Source organism: Ambystoma mexicanum, chromosome 3q, assembly GCF_040938575.1.
Source record: "Ambystoma mexicanum isolate Mex_15411 chromosome 3q, UKY_AmexF1_1, whole genome shotgun sequence".
NCBI classification, from domain to species: Eukaryota; Metazoa; Chordata; class Amphibia; order Caudata; family Ambystomatidae; genus Ambystoma; species Ambystoma mexicanum.
The window spans coordinates 1,045,995,968-1,046,017,759 of NC_090926.1; the positions used below are offsets into that span (position 1 = coordinate 1,045,995,968).

Consider the following 21,792-nt stretch of genomic DNA (forward strand, 5'->3'; position numbering starts at 1 on the left):
ATGGGAAATTCAAAAGTAGCTCTGCTCCAAATGATTGAGAGCTGGGTTTTACCCTTCATAACAGAGCAGAGCAGAATGTTCCCTTTATGTGCCTCATGGATGGGCCGAGGAAAGAACTCTCTAGTGGGGTGCTTTCCTTCTACCTTAGTGAAGCCCATTTCTTTACACTTTCCATCCCTTTTCTCTGATTCTGAACATTTTTCAGACGCTCAAATGGTCATGAAAGTGTCCAATGGTATTGCTGTCTCCTGCTTGGCTTCAGAGGATCTGGTTTCAGACCTACTTCAACTATCAGAACTTCTTCAACTATTGCCACAAGAGCATAGACTTCTCACTATAAGGGGGATCCTTCTGTTTTAGGAGAAGGGGTTGGTTCTCTATTTGTTCCTCAGTCCATTTCCTTGATGATATCTGAGGTGCTAAGCTCTTCAGCACTTTGCCTTTCGCATTAACATTTCTAAGGGCGCAAGAAAAGTCCAGGAGTAAATAATTTGACTCGTTTCTGTCTGGATAATGAAATTAAGCTGTTGCGTTGTTACTTCATTTCTTTTTTTCCCCCCAACTTTATTTAATAAAAATATACAATACAATTAAATAACCTCAAAAATATCAGAGTGAGAATAAGCAAAAAATCACACCATATACAGCAATTCATTGAATAAAAGGAAATCATAGATCATACCCACCGACCCACCCCAAATCAAGACAGAACAACACAAGACAAAACTACAAAACCAACAACTACACAAAACAAGCACCCCTACCCACCTCCCCAGTCTCTAAATCCATTGACAAAAAAAACATAAACTACACCTCAACCAACAAGATCACAAAATGACCCCCACCTCTCCTCATATTCAACTTCCCTATGATGCCGAATTGCCTGAGTCTTCTCATACCAAGAGAGCTTACGCATATCCGCCACCCAATTTTCACAATGCTGCTTCTTCCTAGACTTCCACACCTTCATTATCTGTTTTATGGCCATCAGCAATGCCCTATCAATCCAATCAGAACAGTCCCACAGCTCCATACTCCAACCATCAGTTTAAAGAAAGATCACTGATAAAAAGGTATGAGGCAATAACATACCAGTTACCATATCAATGCAATCTATAACCTCTCGCCAAAAGTCAACCACCCTACTACATTCCCAGAGCATATGCAAATAAGTCCCTCTCAAGCTTCCACACCCCCAGCATAGGTCCACATCAGCCAAACCTCTCCCTTTCAACCTCACCGGTGTCCAGTAAATGCGTCCCAAAAGACGTTGGTGAATATATCCCAGGTTTAAGTCAACCTTGGCCCTCACTGAAGCCCTCCATCTATTGTCCCACAACTTCTTAGAAAGGTCAGTTCCCAACTCGCACACCCACTTCATTCACAACTGGTCCCAGGAATTCCTCATACAGTCCTGCAAAGGCATCAACTGAACATACGAAGAAACCGTCTTCATTTCTGATCTAGCACAATCAGGTATAACGTTGGATTCTTGCTGCATTTATTTGTTAACCCTCTGTGCCTACCCTTTGACTAGCCGGAAAGGGTTACCAGACATTTGGCCGAAAAAAATTAGTCGACCAGACAAATGGTCGAACCAATTTGGTCGAAAACCAAATGGTTGAATTTTTTATTTTTTTTTTATTTTCACCCCTTTTTTGGTTTTTTTTGGGGGGTCCCCCAACCACCTTTTTTTTCTAAAAACCCCTTTTTTTAAAAAACGAAACCCCGAAATATATATATATAAATAAAAAAAAGAATTCGACCATTTGGTTTTCGACCAAATTGCGTCAACCAAATGTCTTTCGACCAGTTTTCATTTGGCCAAATGCCTGGACCCCGCCGGAAAGACTACTATTTAGTTAATCAGCACATTAAAAGACATTTGTATGGTTTGAGGAAAATGTTCCTACAGATTAGACAGCCTCAACCTACTTAGGGCCTCAATATCATCTTATCAGCATTTGTGCACAAACCATTTGAACCAATTGCCCCGAATGACATCAGATTTTTTAATTATAAATCAGCTTTCGATTGGATTGTATCCTCATCTTTGACATCTCCTTCCAGCCTCTGCTGCTTGGGAAATTGAGTTCTCTGCAGAGGCCGCTGGGCGTCGTCGACTCAAAGTCCCTGGACGGCCTCTGTCCGCTCTCGAACATTATATCACTGACTGTACAAATAACATGCATCGCACCCGTTCCTTCAGTTCCTTTTTTTCCCGCTGCATAGTTTGCTTCAGATACAGTGCGTTGTCGTCGTTTCGATGGATATTTCTCAAAAACCTTAACTCCAAAAATTGGAAAAATCACGGACTGTGGTGCCAAGATGTCCATTACAGACCCACACAGTGCTTGCCTCTGGTGTCTTGGGCTCGTGCAGAAGGCAGAGGACTGCAGTTCCTGTCAGTTCATGACAAGAAAGGCGCTTAAAGAGAGGAATGGGAACTCACCAGGTGTAGGTCCCCATGTAAATGCCCATCAATAACTCCTTCAAAGAGGATATCTTCCAATGAGAGGACTTCGAGAGGGGTTCAGCACAGCAGAAGCGATCCAAGTAGCGCTTGCAATCTGAAAGTGGTTTCCACCATTCGTCGTACTCTGCTTCTCGTAAGAAGGCCAAAAAAAAGGCATCACAGATCCAGCTCAACGTCTTCTGAATCCTCTCCCGAGCGCAAGGTTTCTTGCCCATGTGAGTCGGCCTCCAAGGTCAAGTGAGAGTCTTTTCGTCTCTTGAGTAGGCGGCTTCTCCAGTACCTTCTAAAGAACTGAAAAATTCTCATAACCCCATCGCGTCTCGTAAATCAGAGAAGACGTCTTCCTTCTTCAATCTCTCGAGCCCAGGCTCTAAACCGTTGACCCCTCAACTAATTTCGAAACCTCAAATCAAGGAGAGGCCTAAACCTCATTCCTCTAAGACTCCATTGGGTCACAGGCTGAGATCTTCGATGTAGAAGACTCTGGTGTCGATGTCATCGACGGAACCTGCAAAGGTTTATAAGCCCTTACCGAAGAAATCTTTTTTTTTAAACATTAGATTTTATTTGTATAGCTAACAAAATGATCATAAACAAGCTTCTTACAATGAAAATGCACACCGATACGACAATGTGGATCCCATAAAGAAGCAATACAGTCATGCCTGTCATTTTCAAACTTTTTTGTGTGCAACTTAACACAAATTATACTAAAACTTCTTGAAGCAGTTGCTCAATATTTGGAGGTTTAGTTGCATTCTATAAACAAACAAAAATAAAAAAATAAACTTCCCCTCACCCCCCCTAAAACCTAAATGGGACAGAAATGTAGCTGCTGTCCCAAAACCGGGGCTTGTGGTACTGGTAAATAAACTATTCAATAAGGCATTATATCAAATAGAGTTTCTCCTGACACGTCAGGGGTCTTTCTGGTATTTCCTAACTATTGTATCTCGTTAGGGACGGCAGTGGTGTAGTCAAGAGCCATACAGGTGAGTCAGTATCCAGGCTTCACTATGTCTTCAATGCTTTAGACATCCTGTGGCTTGTCCCTGGACACCTCCTGTTCTCTCTTTCCTATAATATTCCATGAAGGGGAGCCACTCAGCATTAATATGTGTATGTATGTCCATGAGAGTTGCAGCGAGACTCTCCATTTAATTAATGTCAAATGCTTTGTTAAGCCTTTCTAGTTTGGACGGGAAAGTGTTTCTTTTCCATTGTTGAGCTAAACATGCTCTGGCGGCCAAAAAAGATTCAGAGGCATGTGGGGTAGCAAAAAATACCCATTGTCTCTCCTCTCAACCCAAACAGCAGTAACAAAGCTGCATACTCTGTTTATCTTTTCAGTTGTGTGAATCCAGCCCAGCACCTCTTTCCAGTAAATCTGCGTTTTTGGGGAACTACACCATTGGTGCCAATAATCTGAGACCTGCGTACAGCACCTCCAGGAAATCGGGCTAACCCTGCATACATTTCCGAGAGCCTGAGCGGTCAGGTGCCAGCGGAACAGGAGTCTACAATTTAACATTTTATACTGCATTGAAACTGTTGATGACCAAACCTGTGCCAAATGGGCCAAAACTCCACTTCACCCTGCAGCTCTAAGTATTTTTCCCAGCTGACCTGAGCAGGAGGTGGGGGGTGAAAATGACCTCTTGTTAGAAATGCAGTATATATATTTGTGACATCAAGCCCTTCGTGCCCATATGTGTATCAAGGAAGCGCTCAAAGGGGGTTAAAAGCCTCTTCAATTGGTCTTTCCAGCGATGATCAATTAGAAACCATGTAAGCTGTAGGTACATTAGCAGGGGAATACTTTGTATCTGCATCACTTGTTCCAGAACAGTTTTGGATTTGAACACACCTTTGCCCCACATTTGACCCTCCCTGGTCAGTCCTGCTTCATACATTTCTTGGACACATTTCAGGTCTACCATTAGGTCTCTTATTGGGGGTGCCCATGTGCAGCTCAGTTGGGACGGCCATGAGGTGATACCCTTCATGTCTGCTCCTGGTTGCCATAATGCCCAGAAAACCGCTAAGAAAGGATGGGTTCTAATTCTTTTAGTAAGCCTGCTCTGGGGGATCCAGAACCATTCACCCATCGTGACCGGGGCAAAAAGTATGTTCTCAAGAGTAACCCATTCTTTCTCTCTCTTTTCCCTCAAGTGGTCCACTATTATTCTTAGTTGGTCTGCCTTGTAGATCTCACTTATGTCTTGGTAGCTCATCCCGCCTTCTTTCTTGTGGAGAATAAGGGTTTTGTACGCAATTCATGGCCTTTGTCTCACCCAGAGAAAGGCAAGAAGTTCACTTTTCATCTTTAACAAAGCAACCTCGGGAACTACAACAGGCAGGGCTGGTAAACGAAAAATCAATCTAGGGAGTATGTTAATTTTAACAGTCGTAAACCGTACAGCCCATGTTAAAGTCATTTTTGACGATCTTTTGAGTTCTCGGGTGATAGCAGACCACAGAGGCGGGTCATTTGCTGCCCTGTGAGGGTTACACCTAGTTATCCGATGCCAGCTAAACTAATTTGTAAACCATGATGTTGTATGATGTGTTGGGAGTGGATATTGTTTGGTGACAAGGTCAGTACCATGGTCTTATGGATATTGATTGAAAACCCTGAGTACAGGCCATAATTATTAATTGTTTGCTACAAGGCCGGGATTGAAACATCGGGGGCAGTGATTTACGCAAGTATGTCATCCACGAACATGGCTAGTTTGTATTCATTACCGCTAATCCAGAAACCTCTTACATTGGTGTTGTGGTGGATTTCCTGCACTAATGGCTCGATCACAAGGACGTATAGTAATGGGGATAACGGGCATCCCTGCCGAGTGCCCCTGCTTAGTTGGAAGCTCTCTGATGTAACACCATTTACTACTACCTGGGTAGATGTGTTTCTGTATAATGCTAATGCTCCTGTGATCCATTGCTCCCCCAGGCCTGCTTTTTTAAGGACTGTGCTCAGGAATGACCATTCCACCCTATCAAACACCTTTTCAGCGTCAATAGAGATGAGACATGGTCTATATCATCCTCGCTCAAACCAGCTATACAGTCTAGAGATTTGCAGATATTGTCTGAGCCTTGCCTTCCCTGGACATATCCTGTCTGATCGTTATGTATGAGCTTAGGCATATATCTTTGCATTCACATTGATCCGAGAAATTGGGCGATATGAGATGCAATCTGCTAGGCGGTTTGTTAGGATACTTGCATATATCTTTGCATCCACATTGATTAAAGAAATTGGGTGATATGAGGCGCAATCCACTTTGTCTTTCCCTTCTTTTGGTATAACTATGATTCTGTCCTGAGTGAAGGATGTTGGCGCTCTTCCTGTTGCCAATATGTTGTTATATAGTTGACTAAAAAAGGGGTAGGGATTGACCAAACATTTTGTAAAAGTCTGGAGTATAGACATCTTGGCCGGGTGGTGACCTGGGTTTGAGTTTGGAAATTGCCTGCAAAACCTCTATTTTGTTAATTGGTACATTCAGAGCCTCACGGTCCTCAGGGGTGGTCAACTTAAGCAGAATACTCACTAAATATTGATGTGTGCTTGTGGGATCATCTTGACTTTCTGATTTATATAGTGTGGCATACAACTGTACAAAGCGATGTGTAATTTCTAGGGGGGAGACTATGCGAGTTCTTACTGAGCACTTAAACTCTAACACCACTGTGCTCTTTGCCCTCTCAGTTTAGCCGATAACATGGAATGAGCCTTGTCTCCTTTTTCATAGTATTTTTGCTTCAGATAGCAAAGATGGGTCAAGACTTTCCCCCTACCTAATTCGCCTAATTCTTTCCTAAACTGTTCTATTTCTCTGAGCTTTTCTTCGGGTGGATCTACTCGTTTGTGTAGCGAGGCCTCCTTACTCCTAATTTCCTGCTTTAGTGTTGGCTCCTGTAACATGCAGATCCTCTTTTTTGCTGATCCTTCTGCTATCAACGTACTCCAACAGGTTGCTTTTGCTGCTTCCCAAACTATGTTGAGTGCTGTTTCCCCCATGTCATTGATAAAAATAAATCAATAAGGTTCTCTTGCAGCTGTGTACGAATGAGTGGATCTCGGCTGAGGGTGTTGTTACATATCCATCTATGGTCTGACCATCCCATAATCACCATGTCTGTAGAGATGAATTTGTAAGAACATAGTCTATGCAGGAATTTGTCTTGTGGGGGGGGGGAGTAAAATGTGTATGCTTTGGCAGAGGGATGGAAGTGCTGCCATGTATCAATTAAATGTACCTCTTCTAACAATCCTTCAGAACACCTTTGTGGGGGATGAGTGGTGGCTCAGTATCCAGGCTCTGTGACCTCCACTCCACTGAGGGACCTGCTATCATGTTGAAATCTCCTCCACATATTAGTAGTCCTCCCCCCCATTATCCCAAGAAGTTTAAGACCGATCTGCAGAAGGAGAATTGTTGTTATTAGATATGTATACTGAAACCGGTCCGACCATAATGCAGCCGATTGAACCTCTTACTGCCACATATCTACCTTCCTTGTGCCTAAAGATGTTAGTGATTGAAAGACCCAAGGAAGCTTTGTACAAGATGCCTACTCCCCCCTTTTTTACCGAGTTAGAGGCCTAGGTTGTCCTTAAGGTCAAACCCTCTTTTCTACCTAAGATTTATCGGAATACCATTTAGCACAGCTTCCCGTCTTCTATCCTCCACCTCATCCTGGCAAGGAAGAGGAAGGATTACATAGACTCGATCCAAAGAGTGCTCCAAGATTTTATGTTTCAAGGAAGGCAAAGTTGCAACAGCACAACTAACTTTTCATTGGTTATACAGGTCACAAACTAGGACTGTCAGTTACCAAACAAACCCTATCCAGAGGGATCATACTGGCTATTTCAGAGTTCTACAGGCTAGCTGGCAAAGATCCTCCAGAAGGTTTAAGGGTTCATTCCACAAAGAGCATGGCAACTTCCTCTGCCCTTCAGAGGGGAGTTCCAATAAAGGATATCTGCGAGGAAGCTACCTGTTCCACCTACCACACGTACACTAGACATTATTTTTTAGATACCTCTAACAATGATGGAAGATTTGGGAAGGCAGTTATATGCTCCATTCTGGAGAAACATGAACTCTCAATTCTTACTCTCTCCTCCAAAAGAACCTAATGCTGCTTTGGTAGTCTATCATAAGATTAGGAATACGTGGTAGGCCACAATCCAGTCGAAGAACAAGTTACCCCTGGTAACGTTCTTTCGACTGGATGTTCCTCCCATGTATTCCTCATCGCCCTCCCAACCTACCCCGCTGTAGAATTTCAGAGCTTTAGACCGTGCGCTCTTTTAGGGTCAAATAATTTAAAGGCACTTATCAAGGCTGGTAATTCTGCATATGGGGGTGAAAAAAGAGAACTGAAACCACCTGAAACCAACGGGCGCTGTGCGTGGTCTATGTACTCGACGATGACGATCGTCTCGATGCACAGCGCCCTCTGCCGAGAGAACCAATTTTGCAAAGCAGCTGAAGCTGGAAGCAAAGATATCATAAGATGAGGAATACGTGGAAGGAACATTCAGTTGAAAGAACGTTACCAGGGGTAGGTAACTTGTTCTTCTATTCTTTGATTGATTGATACACCACCAACCCCAGGGTCTGCCTTTTGCAAAAACTACAATCTTTGTCTTAGATAAATTTACTGAGAGTTTGTGACTTTTGAAAAAGTAATCTACATATTTGAGGCTCTGCTGTAATCCCCCTTCAGTAAGATCAATCAGGGCTGTATCATCAGCATATAGGAGGGCACTATTTAGGACCATTTTCAGTTTTGCTGGGATCACCTTAAAAGGGGAAATTATGTGGGGTAAAATCACATAGGAACAATGAGAATAAAAGCGGGGCTAACGGGCATACCTGTTTAAAGACCATATTTGTATTAATATCTCTAGAGGATTTATTTGACTCTGCGCATCGGATCGCAATAGAGGTATTGCTATAAACCAGCTGTATTACCTGCTGCAAACCAAATAGAATGCCTGTGTTAGTCATCTTACCACATAAAAGATTCCTATCAGTGGAGTCAAATGCTTTAGTTAAGTTGACAAAAGCTACATATATTTGACTACTTATAACCTTTAAATATTTTCAGTAATGGTTGCAATACAAAACAATGGTCAAAGGCGGCAAAACCTTTCATAACTTGATTTTCTGGTAGCTTATTATTATCCGTTGCCCAGGACAGGAGCTGGGAGGCCAAACATCATGTAATTATTTTGCTTATGATGTTAGCAAGGAGATGGGGCGGTAACAATGAGGGTCCGCCGTCTTGCTTTTTTTAAAATCAGAATTAATAGGCTCCTATTCCACGAGCTTGGACACATCCTTTTCGATCTATAGCATTAAAGACCTGTGTTAACAAAGGTGCCAACAATTGTGACAGCCATGAATAGATTTCCGGTCTTATTTTATCGGGGCCTGAAGCTTTGCCTGTTTTTAATACAGAGATGTGCATCTTAATTTCTTCTTTACCAAATGTTAAATTATCTACTTGTTCAAGGGCTGTATCTTTTCTACCTATTTTATCTGTCTCTAGAAATGTGCAATCCAAATATCAGGGGCAATAGAGCCAATAAGCCTCCCTCATTTTCTCCAAATCCCTTTGTAACTAGTTTCCAGAACGCTTTAACATTGTTTTCTTGAACAACCCTATGTAGATGATCCCACTGTTTATTGATAAATTGGCGTTTCTTAGCTTTTAGAAGCTTTTTATATACGTGTTTTTTCTCAAAAAGAGCTGTAGCCTTGATAGTACCCTCCCCAACGTCCTTATGTACGTTCCACTTTGCAAGTCTGCATTCAGCATCAAACCACTGGGCAACCCTTTTGCTCCTTTGTCTGTTATATCCTGATTTTCCGAAGAATACCATTAGTTTGCCTTGGAGATAACCCGTAAGGCACTCAGAATCCGATATAATCCTTGTACCGTCAGTATGGTTGTGCCGTCTTGTGCTTATGCTCTGCACCTCAGTTTCCTGCATAGGGTGAACCAACTCGTCCCTCTCTACTTTCCTAGTCTGTTCAATCAGGATGAGCACTGGCTGTTGCATAGAAGATATCTCCTTCCCTTCATGTATCTGACAATCCACTATCAGTGGATTGTGGTCACCTTCCGACCTCTCCACAATCTCAAATTAATTTACTTTGTTAAACGAGAGGCAATCCAATATGACATAATCAATGACTGATTTCCTCATGCCAAGCTTAAATGTAGCTTTAGATGGCATATCCTCTTACAACTACCGTTTAATTCCACTAGCTGATGTAGACAAATTAGGTTCCCCAGAGCCCTACCTCTCACATCATGAGTTTAATTGGATAACTTCCTACTTGGTATACCTGAAATATCTTCTAAACAGGCTTGCTGCACTCTTCGCTTCTGATCATCCCCAATTTTAGCATTAAAATTCCCTAATAGTAAGATGCTGGGCTCCAGTGCTATATCAATAACTGACAATAGGGGCATCCTTTCCCTGCTTTACTAAACTCTGTCAGATTTGGAGGAATTTTTAACATTTAGGACCGAAAAGGATCTGTTTCTCCATCTTTTCCGATCTAGAAATTGCAAGTTTGAGAGTGTAATTGTTGACCTGTACACATTTCACCGATAATCCCTTCAGTAAATTGCGCACCAATGTAAATAGCCCCCTTCTCCATCTACCTGTCAGGGATTTAAGTGCATTCAATACATAAATATGAAATGCAGGAAACAGTTCCCTAAGAGTACAGTCATCCTTAAGCCAGGTTTCTTGCAGGCAGATAATATCTAAGGAGCCTACCCGCTGGATCCATCCTGCATTCCCTGCTTTGTTTTTTAGCCCAGATATATTACAACTGATTAGCTTCAGGTTCCCTGTCTTTTGAGAAACTCCCTGTACCGAGTTAGACCCTCTGTGCCGCGAGACTCATTGTACCCCAGATTCAAAGCACGGTCCGTCCATCTCACCCTGGCACTGCTGATGCATAACTCTGTCAGGGACAGATCGGACGGGCATGATCCCTACAGAGGCAGAACTTCTCTGCTGCCTGTTGATAGAGCATTTTCTGGATTTCGCCATCAGCAAGTACTCTAGTTCTGCCCTCAAACAGTCTAGGAATAACTCTTTGGCAACCAGGGCTGGATGATGCACATTTGAACCTTCAGGGGACGGTTGGGCTAGGTGAGGCTCTGTGAAGGGTGTGTACCAAGAGTCGTGTAAATCACAGATTTTAGTCCTCGTGCACCATTATCCCTCTTAATGCAAGTGTGCAAGTGCTTCTTTACAGTTTAAACTACATGTCTTCACGTCAGCAGCCCATCTGACCAGGACAGAGAATGTTGTTGCAGATGCCCTGATCCGGTGTTTGTTGGTCTCCAATGGTTGTTACTTTGTCGTGAAGTACTGGAGAAGAGCTTCAACTCTTAGCTGACCCTTTAAGTTGACCTCTCCACCTCCCTTGTTAACCATGCGTGTGAGAGATTCCGCTACAGGGAATTTCCCCCACAGGGAGCTCTAGGAGACACATTGAATGTATAGTGGAACTTCAGTCTCTCCTGTGCATTCCAATAAACTCTAGAACACTGTCTTCCAGTTGCCACTGACTGTGCAGAAGGATGTGGTACCCGGATATTCTGGACAAGTCTATATGTTCTCCCTGGACCTTCCCAGCGAGAGTGTACCTGCTCTCCTAGTTAAAAGGCAGAGGCCTCCCTCTGAGTCTGAGTAATCTCAGCTTTCTTTCCTGGCTGCTCAGAGACTGAAGTACAAGAAGAGGGACCTGTTTGAAGGCCTAGATGTGCTCCTTTTAGTTTGGAGGTGGGCTATCAAGTACATCTATGCCTGCATTTATCGACTGTTATCTGGTTGTTGCTACAGAAAGCATATGTTTCTATTTTTTACTTCAGAACCTCTTCTTTTGTGGAGTTTCTGCTTTATTTGCCTGAAGAATGCCTTCACATTTGCACTATGAAGAGGTACTTCGCTGCTTTTTTGGTCTTTAATTAAAATCAAGAACAGGGCTCCTCCAGGACTATATTAATATTATGCTGTTCTTGAGAGGGCTAACTTACCAGTTTTCACCACTCCCCTTTGTTGTTTCTGCATTGGATTTTGGATTGCCGGAAAATCTTGCAAGTCCGGCGGCAGCCTGCCGGTTTTACCGGCACGGCTACCGCCAGACTTGTAATGAGCCCTATGTCTATAAGCTCATAGACGTAAGAAAGGATGTCCAGCTCGCCATCAGCTTTGATGGTGCCCTGCCTTGCACTGTAACCAAACAGACCATATCTAGGTAGATTGTCATCTGCATTTTGGAATGCAACAATCTGCCCAACAAGGAAAAGCCTGCTGGACTCAGGCCTCATCTACCAGAGGTTTGGCTCTGCTGTGCAGGTGTCCCTGTTGTGTCTGGCTGTGGACATCTATGCACACATTTTCCAAGAATTACGGCCTGGATTCCTAGTAAGGTTGGGATGATAAATGAAGTACAGTGCTCCTGAGTTTCTGGTGTAGGAAATTGTTCCTGGCTCTCTTCATCTCTAGGTGATGTATTTGCAATTTTTCTAGGATGAGGAATCTATGGCAGGAAGGAATACATTAGAAAAAATATGACTTACATTTAGGGATATACTTTCTGATGGCTACATCCTTCTAGATGTTCCTCCTTGCCTCCCCAAATTACCTCTCATACGGAATGCTCTTAACCCCAGCTGCAATTCGGCAATTCCTCAACCTCGGAGTTCTGCAGCAAAATGGGCAGACCTGAGATCATGGCACCATATATACCACCCATGATGTCACATTTGGCATCATGGGCAGCAACAATACCGAGCAAAGGCGACACACAGCCACAGTGTGCCCCCGGTGGCTGAAAACGTTTCTGAAGTCAGACGTGCACCCATAGGCTATTTCTAAGGTGCAGAACATGTGGGAGTAAGGATTAATCCATAATTACCAGAGGTAAGAAAAGTGGTCTTTTATGGTTTCTAATAGGAAGAATGTGGGGCTTCCTCAGCTGACTTCCTAAGATGAATAATTTAGGTAGACTAATGTAGTGGAACGAGAAAAGCCTGAAAGAAAATCGCTGCTAAGAGCCATATTAAAGAAATACTTCAGTTTGCAGGTTATACTTTTCTTTGATTAGTTATTTGTATTCTGCTTGAAAGCAAATACCCAGGAATGAAGAAGATTAAACTAATATTAACAGCTCACTAACTGAGATTTTGACATTTATTGTGACAATCATTGACTTGAGATATGCTAGCCATCTAAGACCTCTAGATGTTATATGTGTTTAAATGGTTTCTGAAAAGTAAAAACAATAGCATCATGAATAGTAATTATGCACTGTTATTATGCTTTCTAGTCCAACACTTCTCCGTTATTTGAGGTGCACATGGAACTGCAACTTAATGAATCTGTTTTTCGGCCACCTCTGGACTTTGGTGTGCCAGATGGCTTCAGCAGTCTGGTAGAGAACCTAGTCAGTGATTTGTATAATGCAGCTAAACTTGTACCACGTCTGGCAAAAGAAAAGCGTAGCTACAATGTGAGTACTATTGCTTAATCTGGCAATTAGATGTATTACTTAAGAATTTCTGTGTTTTGTGTTTCTGTTTCGGTGTCATGTGAATGCACATTTTTCTTCAAAAAGGTTATTTGTCTTGACTCAAATCCTACATTCCGTACAGATGGAACTTGAAGATAATACAGAACTTTCAGCAATGAAAGATGACGTCATGTCACGAGTTGCCAGTGTCATGAAGTCAGCTCAGGATTATCAGGCCTCTTTTGAGAAATATTCATATTTGTGGATGGAAGACCAGACAGAGTTTATGCAACAGTTTCTTCAGTATGGACTTGGATTCTCTTTAGAAGAAATGGAGTCACATGTGGATGATGTGTTACCTCCTAAACCCCCTACACTTGAACAGTTTAAACAACAGGTAAGTGCCAAGCAAAGAAAGCTGAGTATATTTGAGTCATTTAGTCATGCCTAATTCTTCTACAGATCATCCTAACCGTCACAAAGCTTTTAATATAAAGTAGTTCTGATTTCCATGAGAGGGCTTCAAACATGTATTTAAAGTCTTCAAATTTCAGCAGAGCTTTCTCTTTTCGAAGGGCATGAGCTAATTGAAGCGCCTAAATTGTATTTTTTAAATGTTCAGCAAGGATGTCTGTTAACAAGTGAGCCTGTTATAGTTTTTTCAACTTTAGTCACATTCTTTTGCATACTTTTGTTTTCAGTCACTTAAGTTTTTCTTTGCTTTTGTTCATAATGGTGCAACTCCTTTTCCACTGACTCATGGAACATATTTTCAGCAATGTATGTAAGTTTATAATGGCTAAGTTGGAGAAATTGTAGGAGGGACTTTTTGGTTCGCTTTGACCTGGAGGGATTAGCCCACTAGGACCTTACACCTAAGGGCCTGATTCATTTTCTTAAATCATTGGTAGACCTTATCAAGGGAAAGTTTGTTTCGGCACCCGTGATGCTGGCAGGATTCAGATCATTCATTGAGGCAGGCATTGTTTACCACCTAATTAATATTGAAGTAGTAAATAATCATAGGATGATTAGGGAACTATGACTGGTAGTCCAGACTCCCCTAGGACCACCCTATTAAAGACACACTTGCCTTTTTCAAATGTGTCTCTGATTGAACTGTTTGGGGCTGTTGCTGACGTAAAAAGCCTACATGTCCATGCAAGAATTTCAATGCCTTCCTTAGACCACTGTCATCTTTTCTATCATCTCAACTGGGTCATCAAAAGGAGCTGTTTTCCTGAGATACCAGGTTCCAATAACAAATGCATGTGTTTGAAAGAACAACATATGGTTTCTTTCATTAAACTGACCCCTTTTCACCATACCATACCGTGTGTGTGAGTGTGTTATCGTATTAAGACGGACCCATGTGAGGCGTCACTTCGACATGCTTTGGCTGGGAAGGTAATTGAAGGGCAACACGCTTGTTAACACGCAGGAGTTCGAATCCCAGTCTTGCACTTAGAGGCTGGAATACAGCATGAAGACTTCCAACGTTCGAAAAAGATTTAATTTCAGTCTGAGAGCCTTAACACAAAAATCCTTTGAAGGATGTTTTTCCAGATATGGAGCTAACACATTAAAACTTTTTATGTTCCATACACAATGGTTGTTAAAACATCTATAGTTCATCAAAGTTTCTCTATTCTTAATCCATTAAGACAGTTGTAACATTAATGTCACCCTGTTAGGATAGCATAACAATTCCACACCTGTAGCTTCTATCCTTGACAGTATTGCCTCACATTTCCTCTGCCAAAGATTTCATGGTTTATATGTATAATTTTCCAATTTGTGACTCAATTTAATATACATAGATGCCCCAAGGGTTGCCTAACAAGTGCATAGGTCTGAAGCACTTTCCATTCCACCAACGATCCCAGCAGCAGAAGACCCAATTAATTCCTTATGCCATGGGGACCAAATTTGCCAACTGAAGAACTCTCCTCTACAAGAGGGATGCTAATTTTGATTAGTCTGTAATTACATTCTGATTTTCCACCCCAAAAATCAATTTAGGTGCAATCTTCTGTTTGTATAGTTTCGGAATAGGCACTGTAGAGAAACAGACACATTTGTGGTAAGATATTCTGGTTTTATGTCTTTTAAACATTTCCATTTGGGATTTACCCAAATTAACCAGGCTGCCAAGGTATTTACATTTCTTCACCACTTACAATGTTTGGCATTCTATAGACCACTTGAAGGACTTCCATTTGTTTTTTGCTGAATTCCGAATCAAGACTTTACATGTGGTTACATTGGGCTTGAGATCCAAATTCAGGATATATTTGTGAATCCTATGTAGGGCATGTTGCAGACCAATTAGGGTGCTATCGAATATGATTATATCGTCTGCATAGTTTAAGTATAGTTTAAGTATTGCCCTTTTGTTTGGCCTAAAGCCGGTGGATTGGTTCGAACACCTTCCGAGCACAGACCCATATCTCTTAGATACAAATTGAACGAAAAAGTTGTCAATACACAACCTTGGCGTAAACCTCGACTGATATCAGTCCACAGAGTGTTTGACCACTGCATATGGAGCCTGACCCTAATTTTTGTATCTTTATGCATGGCTGATAGAACATCAATTAGTGCAACTGGACACCCACATCTAAATAACTTTGCCCATAGGCACTCCCGATTAAACCCATCAAACACCTTGCTTGTGTGTAGGAAGGCTAAATAGGTCGGGAGATTACAGTCCCGAGCCTGAGAGTCCAGCAAGGAGACCACAATACAATTTAGATCCGTTCCCACACCTTTCTTAAACTCAGCTTGGTGGATGTCCAGATTGTTTGAGTTAACCGCCCATTTTGTTAATTCACACAAGAGAAAATCTTGCAAGAGGAGTCCAACAATGAAATTGGCCTGTAATTCAGGTGTGAAACTCTGTCCCCTCCCTTAAATATTACAACCACAGTTGCCAGCATCCATGATGGTGGAATCAGCCTCCACTGCAAAACAGAGCTGAGATTATCCCTGCCCATAACCTTGTATCTGTTTTCAAGGTCATGGCGGATAATCCATCCGGCCCTGGAGCATTTGAAGTTTTACTGGTTCTAATAACTACCATTATGTTATCCATATCCGAGGATACTGCCCCGGCCCAACTGGTGGTGTACTGGGCCGGGGTCAGCACTACAGCTGCTCTATACATCTTCCCAAAGTACTCTACCCAGGGAGTCTCCAATATTAATTGTACCTGCAAGTATAGGTCTGTCTCCTCTGACCTTATCAGTCACCAAAAGATGTCAGGCCGGTTACCTGACATACACACTAGCATTTTTTCAGCGTACTTGATGGACATAAGAAACCTGTGTCCCCAAATCCAATTTTTGTATTTCATCTTCACCGCTCTAATTTCTTGTGTGCACTCAGCCGTCTTTTGCTTCAATGCTCTAATGGTCTGTCTATCGGCCCTCTTATGCACCATTATCTCCCCATCAAATGCAGGTGTATGGGCATTCACATGCGTTCCAATTAGCAGCAGCTTCGATGAACACATTATACCCAAAGTTGATCTTATAGTGGTTCAAACTCAATTGAACTACATAGTCACACACAGTTTTCTTCAAACCTTGCCTCTATTAAGCCATTAAATGCAGATGCAAATCTATATTGCTAACGGAGACTGTGATTCCTTGGGTTGACACTAATAGGCTCCTTCCCACGGTTCAGGCTGGATTCATCATCAGGGACTCGTATATCATAATTGAATGATCACTTAGTTCAGAACAACATATGTCCAATGCACCACCCATAGCATACAGGTCTGATGAGACAAAGACATAATTTATGGTGGGGCATCAGGATGCATTATGCCAGGTGAATTTTGGGGTTATATCGGGTTGCAACACACCATTTAGGGGCACCAAATACCAGTCTTCCATTTCCTGCCGGATCAGGCTTCAATTAAGTAGCTTTTTTGTGGAAACCCCACCTCAGCTCTGCTGCTGATACCACTTCGCATCTAGACATTCTGAATTAAAATCCCCTAGTACAATAACATATGCACCTGCCTCCGGAGTTTCTCCCAGCATATAATATGAAAAGTCACCAGAAAGTCTTCCAAAGCAGTACAGTTTGGGTTAAAGTACATGTTAAATAAGAGGCATTTCGGGAGCTTACCTTCTTTCTGTGGCCTCCAGGAAAGTATTTGACTAGCATATCCTTTCTTTCTGTAATAATCTGGGCCCCCACAATTCCCTGATTGTGCTTGCCCGCTGTTAATATCCCCCCATATGGCCGTCCAATTGACCCTTTTTCAGCCTTAACCGTGAAAATCTCATATCCATCCATGATGGGTCGCTCAGTCATAAATGTTTCCTGAAAGCACACAATATTGATGGCACTCAGCCGATCCTCACTTTTTGCTATGTTGCCAAACCGCCTCGAGATCCAAGACATTGTGGTCAACTTTTCATGCTTCAGACTCATTGGCAGGAGGAGCATTGTGCAATGATTGTATAATCCTGCTCCAATCATAATTTGTTTCTCTAGCCCCCTCAGGGTGAGTACACTGATCCTTATGAAACCTTGCCCCACGTAAGGGACCGGCACCGTTCATTCCGGGCCACCCCATTACGAGGTCTGCAGCGGGTCCCGCTCAGGACGCCTGGCCAGACCAGACATCCTTAGCGGGACCCGCTAGCAGACCAGGATGCTAACAACGGGCCCGTCATTAACGGGCCCGTTGTTAGCATCCTCCCCATTCCCATTGAGCCCTAAAAGGGCTCAAATGGGAATGGGGATCTAAAGGGACCGGGTCCCGGGAAAGGGAATTACTGGGCCCTCCAAGGTCGGAATGGCCTGGTAATTCCCTATTCCCGGAACCTGGTACCGGTACCCGGTACTCGGTATGGGGGTAGCCATGCCGGTAAAAGTGGCATGGCTACCTCCATACTCGTAATGAGGCCCAGTGTCTCTCTCCTTCATACTTCACTTATTTTTCTGCTCTTTGGCCATTGTACCCTTGCTTCATGTTGAATTGGGGGCCTCCACATCCCCTTTTATCACCTTGAAGTTGTGCCGTTTGCTCCGATAGCCCATTAGTTTGATCTTTTACCAGAGCCCGTTCTGCTGACGTCTTTCCTTTCTCTTCCATAGATCTGAACAGAGGAAAGTGCTTTAATGTAGTACCCGCTTGACCAACCTTTGATTAGTGAACATAATTTGCGGCAGGTTGCACTAGGGGGGATTTTGTTCCCCTAGAGTGTGACTCTTCCCCTTACCCAGTATAGACCAGCTTATCGCTCCACCACCAGACCCAACTTCAATAGCCTGTTCCGCTTCACATTCCTCCACACTCAGCTGACTAGGATATACCGAGATATCACTCAGGTTCAACGATTTGTTATTTTTAGGTAACAAAAGCAGGTGATCATTTCCTGGTCTTTAGGTACAGTTTTAGATATGGCACCCTTTCTTTGAGGAGTCCCTCCTTTTGTACCTGTTATTTTCCTCTATGTAGGTTTTTTCGCTAATGCTCCTGAACTGCCCAGCAACGTATCCACCTTTATTTGCAAATTGCGCAAAAACTTCCTTGACCCATTGTTTGAACGCTTTTCTACATTTGTACTATTTTTTTTGGGAAGATTTTTTACCTTACCCTCCGGAGCTTTATGACTACTTTTAACTACTTGGGGGGGATCAAGGATTACCTCCGCCATACTACTGTTCAAGGTGCCCACTTACCCCCTCCCATGCCGCAGGAGCTGAAATCCCCAATGTAGAGACCGTTGGGCATATCTGGTTCCCTACCGTCTGAACAAATAATATCTCCTCCCCATTATCCTGATCAGCCTCCATATCTGAGTCATTTTCACCCGGTAACGGGGTAGCAAGCCACATATTAGGCACCAAGTTGGGCTCCTTTAACCAGGGCCAGGGTGGGATCTGTAGAGGGAGGTCACTCGCTTTTTGATCATGCCCATTTTCCATCACTTTGATTGCACAAAAAAACCTTCAGTTATATTAACCTTAGTGCATACATCTTTCAAAATAGACTGCACCTCTCTTAACTCAAAATGCAAGGTCTCATACCCACGGTCCATAGTCCAATAGGCAGGATAGAACTGGGAAGGACAGTTCATCTACCAACATAGCTTCCTGCCAATATTCCAACTCACTCGACCCCTCTAGCTTAATTACCTTCTGCACCTATCAGTCAGTTATTTCATGTGCAAGCGTTTTGACATGACTACCATGCCCCAAATTTACAGCCAACAGGGTTTGATCGTAAAGTACTATGGGAGAAGTTTCTGGCCTGTTGTATTGTACAGAGTCCGTTGGTCGGTGGAACATAACTTCTGTAACTTCTTCCCCACCCTCAATTGGCCCTGGGAGAAGCCATTGATTTGATTTAAAATCAAGGGAAAGTCACACACATTTCCCAACTCATGGCAGATGATGGCAACCAGAATAGATACATCAGCCACAAGGTCCTGCCCCGTGATCACTTCCTGTTGTAGGAGCTCCACTCTGCCAGGTCTTGGAGTACCTGGTAGTCCCCCCATTTGGCTAGCGCCAGGGACTTTGTCTGCAGTATTTTACATTGTCACACAAACAGCAGTGAGCGTACCGTCAGCTGCTGCATTCTCGCTCAAGGGCTCTGGTTTTACCACTCCCAGTTCTCGGTGACCCCTGGAGACGGGCACCACTCCATCATGCACCTCAGTAGGTACCTTGTTTTCCACCATTTGCAGGCCAATACCTCTACCCTTGCCCGTCCTGACCCCTTTGCCAGTAAACTTTTCCGGGCTTTGGACAGTATCTAGCCCAGCAGTCGGCGGCAAAGTCTCCAATGCTCCCTGCTGAGCCAGAATCTTACTGTGCAATATTGCAACCATGCTCAGAGTCTTTCAAGAACCCACCAAAGAGGGGTTCCTGGCTTGGCTGAAAGGCAGTATTGCAATAGTTACCCCACTTCACGGCAGCAAGCCAAATACTACCCGCAAACAGTGATTCAGAGAAGGAGTTAAGCGAGCGGTGTCTGGGAATGGCTCCTGCTCTCGACTGTGAGGCCGATCGAATTGACAAAATAGCAAGGTAACTTATCACTGATAGGCTTTTCTTTAGGCGGTTTGGCAGCGGCAACCGGCATAATTTATTTATTTTATTTCTAAGGCATGGGCCGCACAAATACACAAGGACAACAAGAGGAAGACATGACATTTCAGATCAGTACAGTGTAGAAATGGTTGAACTATGGAAGCCTATTATTTGAAGAAAATCTTTTTTTGCGCTTTCCGGAAGGTGGACAGGTTTTCCTCACGTCTCAGTTTAAGGAGAAGGGAGTTCCAGAGCTGGGCAGCACGAATTGGAAAAAATCTTTCTAGACCTCTAGAATGTTCAAATGCAGGACAAGAAATTTGAATAAGGTCAGACGAGCGTAGCAATCTAGGTGGGGTGTAACGGTAGATGGCAGATTTCAGGCAGGAGGGTGCAAAGCCGTTAAGACAGCAATGGACAAGAGTGCAAGTTTTGAAATTAATACGATCTTGTACAGACAGCCAGTGGAGATCTTTCCTGTGCTGCGATATGTTTTCTTTCCATGTAATGTTTTTGATAATCCGTATGGCGTCTTTCTGGATGCGTTGGTATTTTTTAGACAGGAGGTGTTGGCCCCTAGTAACAGGGCGTTACAATAATCCAGCCATGATAGGATGGTGGCGCGGGCGATGTTGGCACAATTTGCCTCCGTTAGGAGGGGCCTGATGTTTCTTAATAATCGAAGGAAATGATTGCAAATTCTACTAATCAGATGAATGTATTCATCAGCATTAAGAAAGGATTCCAGTACGACTCCTAAGGTGTTTACCTTACTCTTGACTGGAATGATGTAAATGTTAATAAGAAAGCTGTAATATTCTACATTAAAGGAATAGTGCGCTACGAAATATTATTGGCAAATAAGATGGGCAATAATCAAAAAAAATCTCAAAAATATTTTTTTTAAAAGTCCCTATGAAAAGTATTGAGCAAATGAAGCTCAAACTTTAAAATGGGAAGCACTAGGAGGAATCCATTTTGTGAAATGGATGCCACCTGTGCTTGCCCTTGTGGCACTAATGAAGCAAAAGCCAGCCAGCTGTAGTAAACAAAAGCTACCACTGGGTGGCTTTCGCTTCATTGGTGCCGGAGGACTGGAGACCAGAGACTGCAGGCAGGAAAGCTGCATCTCGGTAAGTGCTAATTTCTTTTTTTCAAATAAGCACTAGCTGTGTTTTATTTTCTACGTTTTCCGGGCTGGAGGAGCCCGGAAAACATAGAAAGACAACCGCAGCTTTTAAAACGTTGTATTTATGTTTGCAGGTAGCTTCAGCTTGGAGCCCTCTGGGCTCCAAGCTGAAGCTACAACAAACATACATACAACGTTGTTGTATTTAAAAACTCTGCTGGTTTCTTTCTAAGTTTCTCGTGCTCCTCCGAGCCGGAGGAGCCCGTGAAACCTAGAAATAAAAACCGCCGCGTTTTTGAAACACAACCGCGTTGTGTTTATGCCTGCCGTGGCTATCACTTTGGGTCTCCGGGGCTCCATGTCTGCAACAGAGATCGGTAATAGGGAAAATTGCGCAGAGGCACAATGATACTGTGTGTGGGCTTCCGCTTAGTTTCAAGGATGTTTGAGCAATTGAGACCTTGTCCTTGGCCTTATCAATGTTGGCTTTCAATGCTACCTGCACCTTGACACAATCTGATGCTGTGGGTGCGTGAAGAGTGGAGAGTGCTTTAGTT

At 43.1% G+C, this 21,792-nt stretch overlaps 1 protein-coding gene across 1 annotated transcript in view; it reads left to right on the plus strand.

Annotated features, from left to right (window-relative positions):
* Positions 1-21,792, plus strand: part of DNAH17 (dynein axonemal heavy chain 17) — an 8,024,690-nt gene that overhangs the window by 2,537,550 nt on the left and 5,465,348 nt on the right. Inside the window, exons 18-19 of the mRNA XM_069655242.1 lie at positions 12,865-13,047; positions 13,190-13,444. Of these exons, the coding sequence (XP_069511343.1) occupies positions 12,865-13,047; positions 13,190-13,444 (438 nt within the window). The remainder of the gene's footprint in view (positions 1-12,864; positions 13,048-13,189; positions 13,445-21,792) is intronic.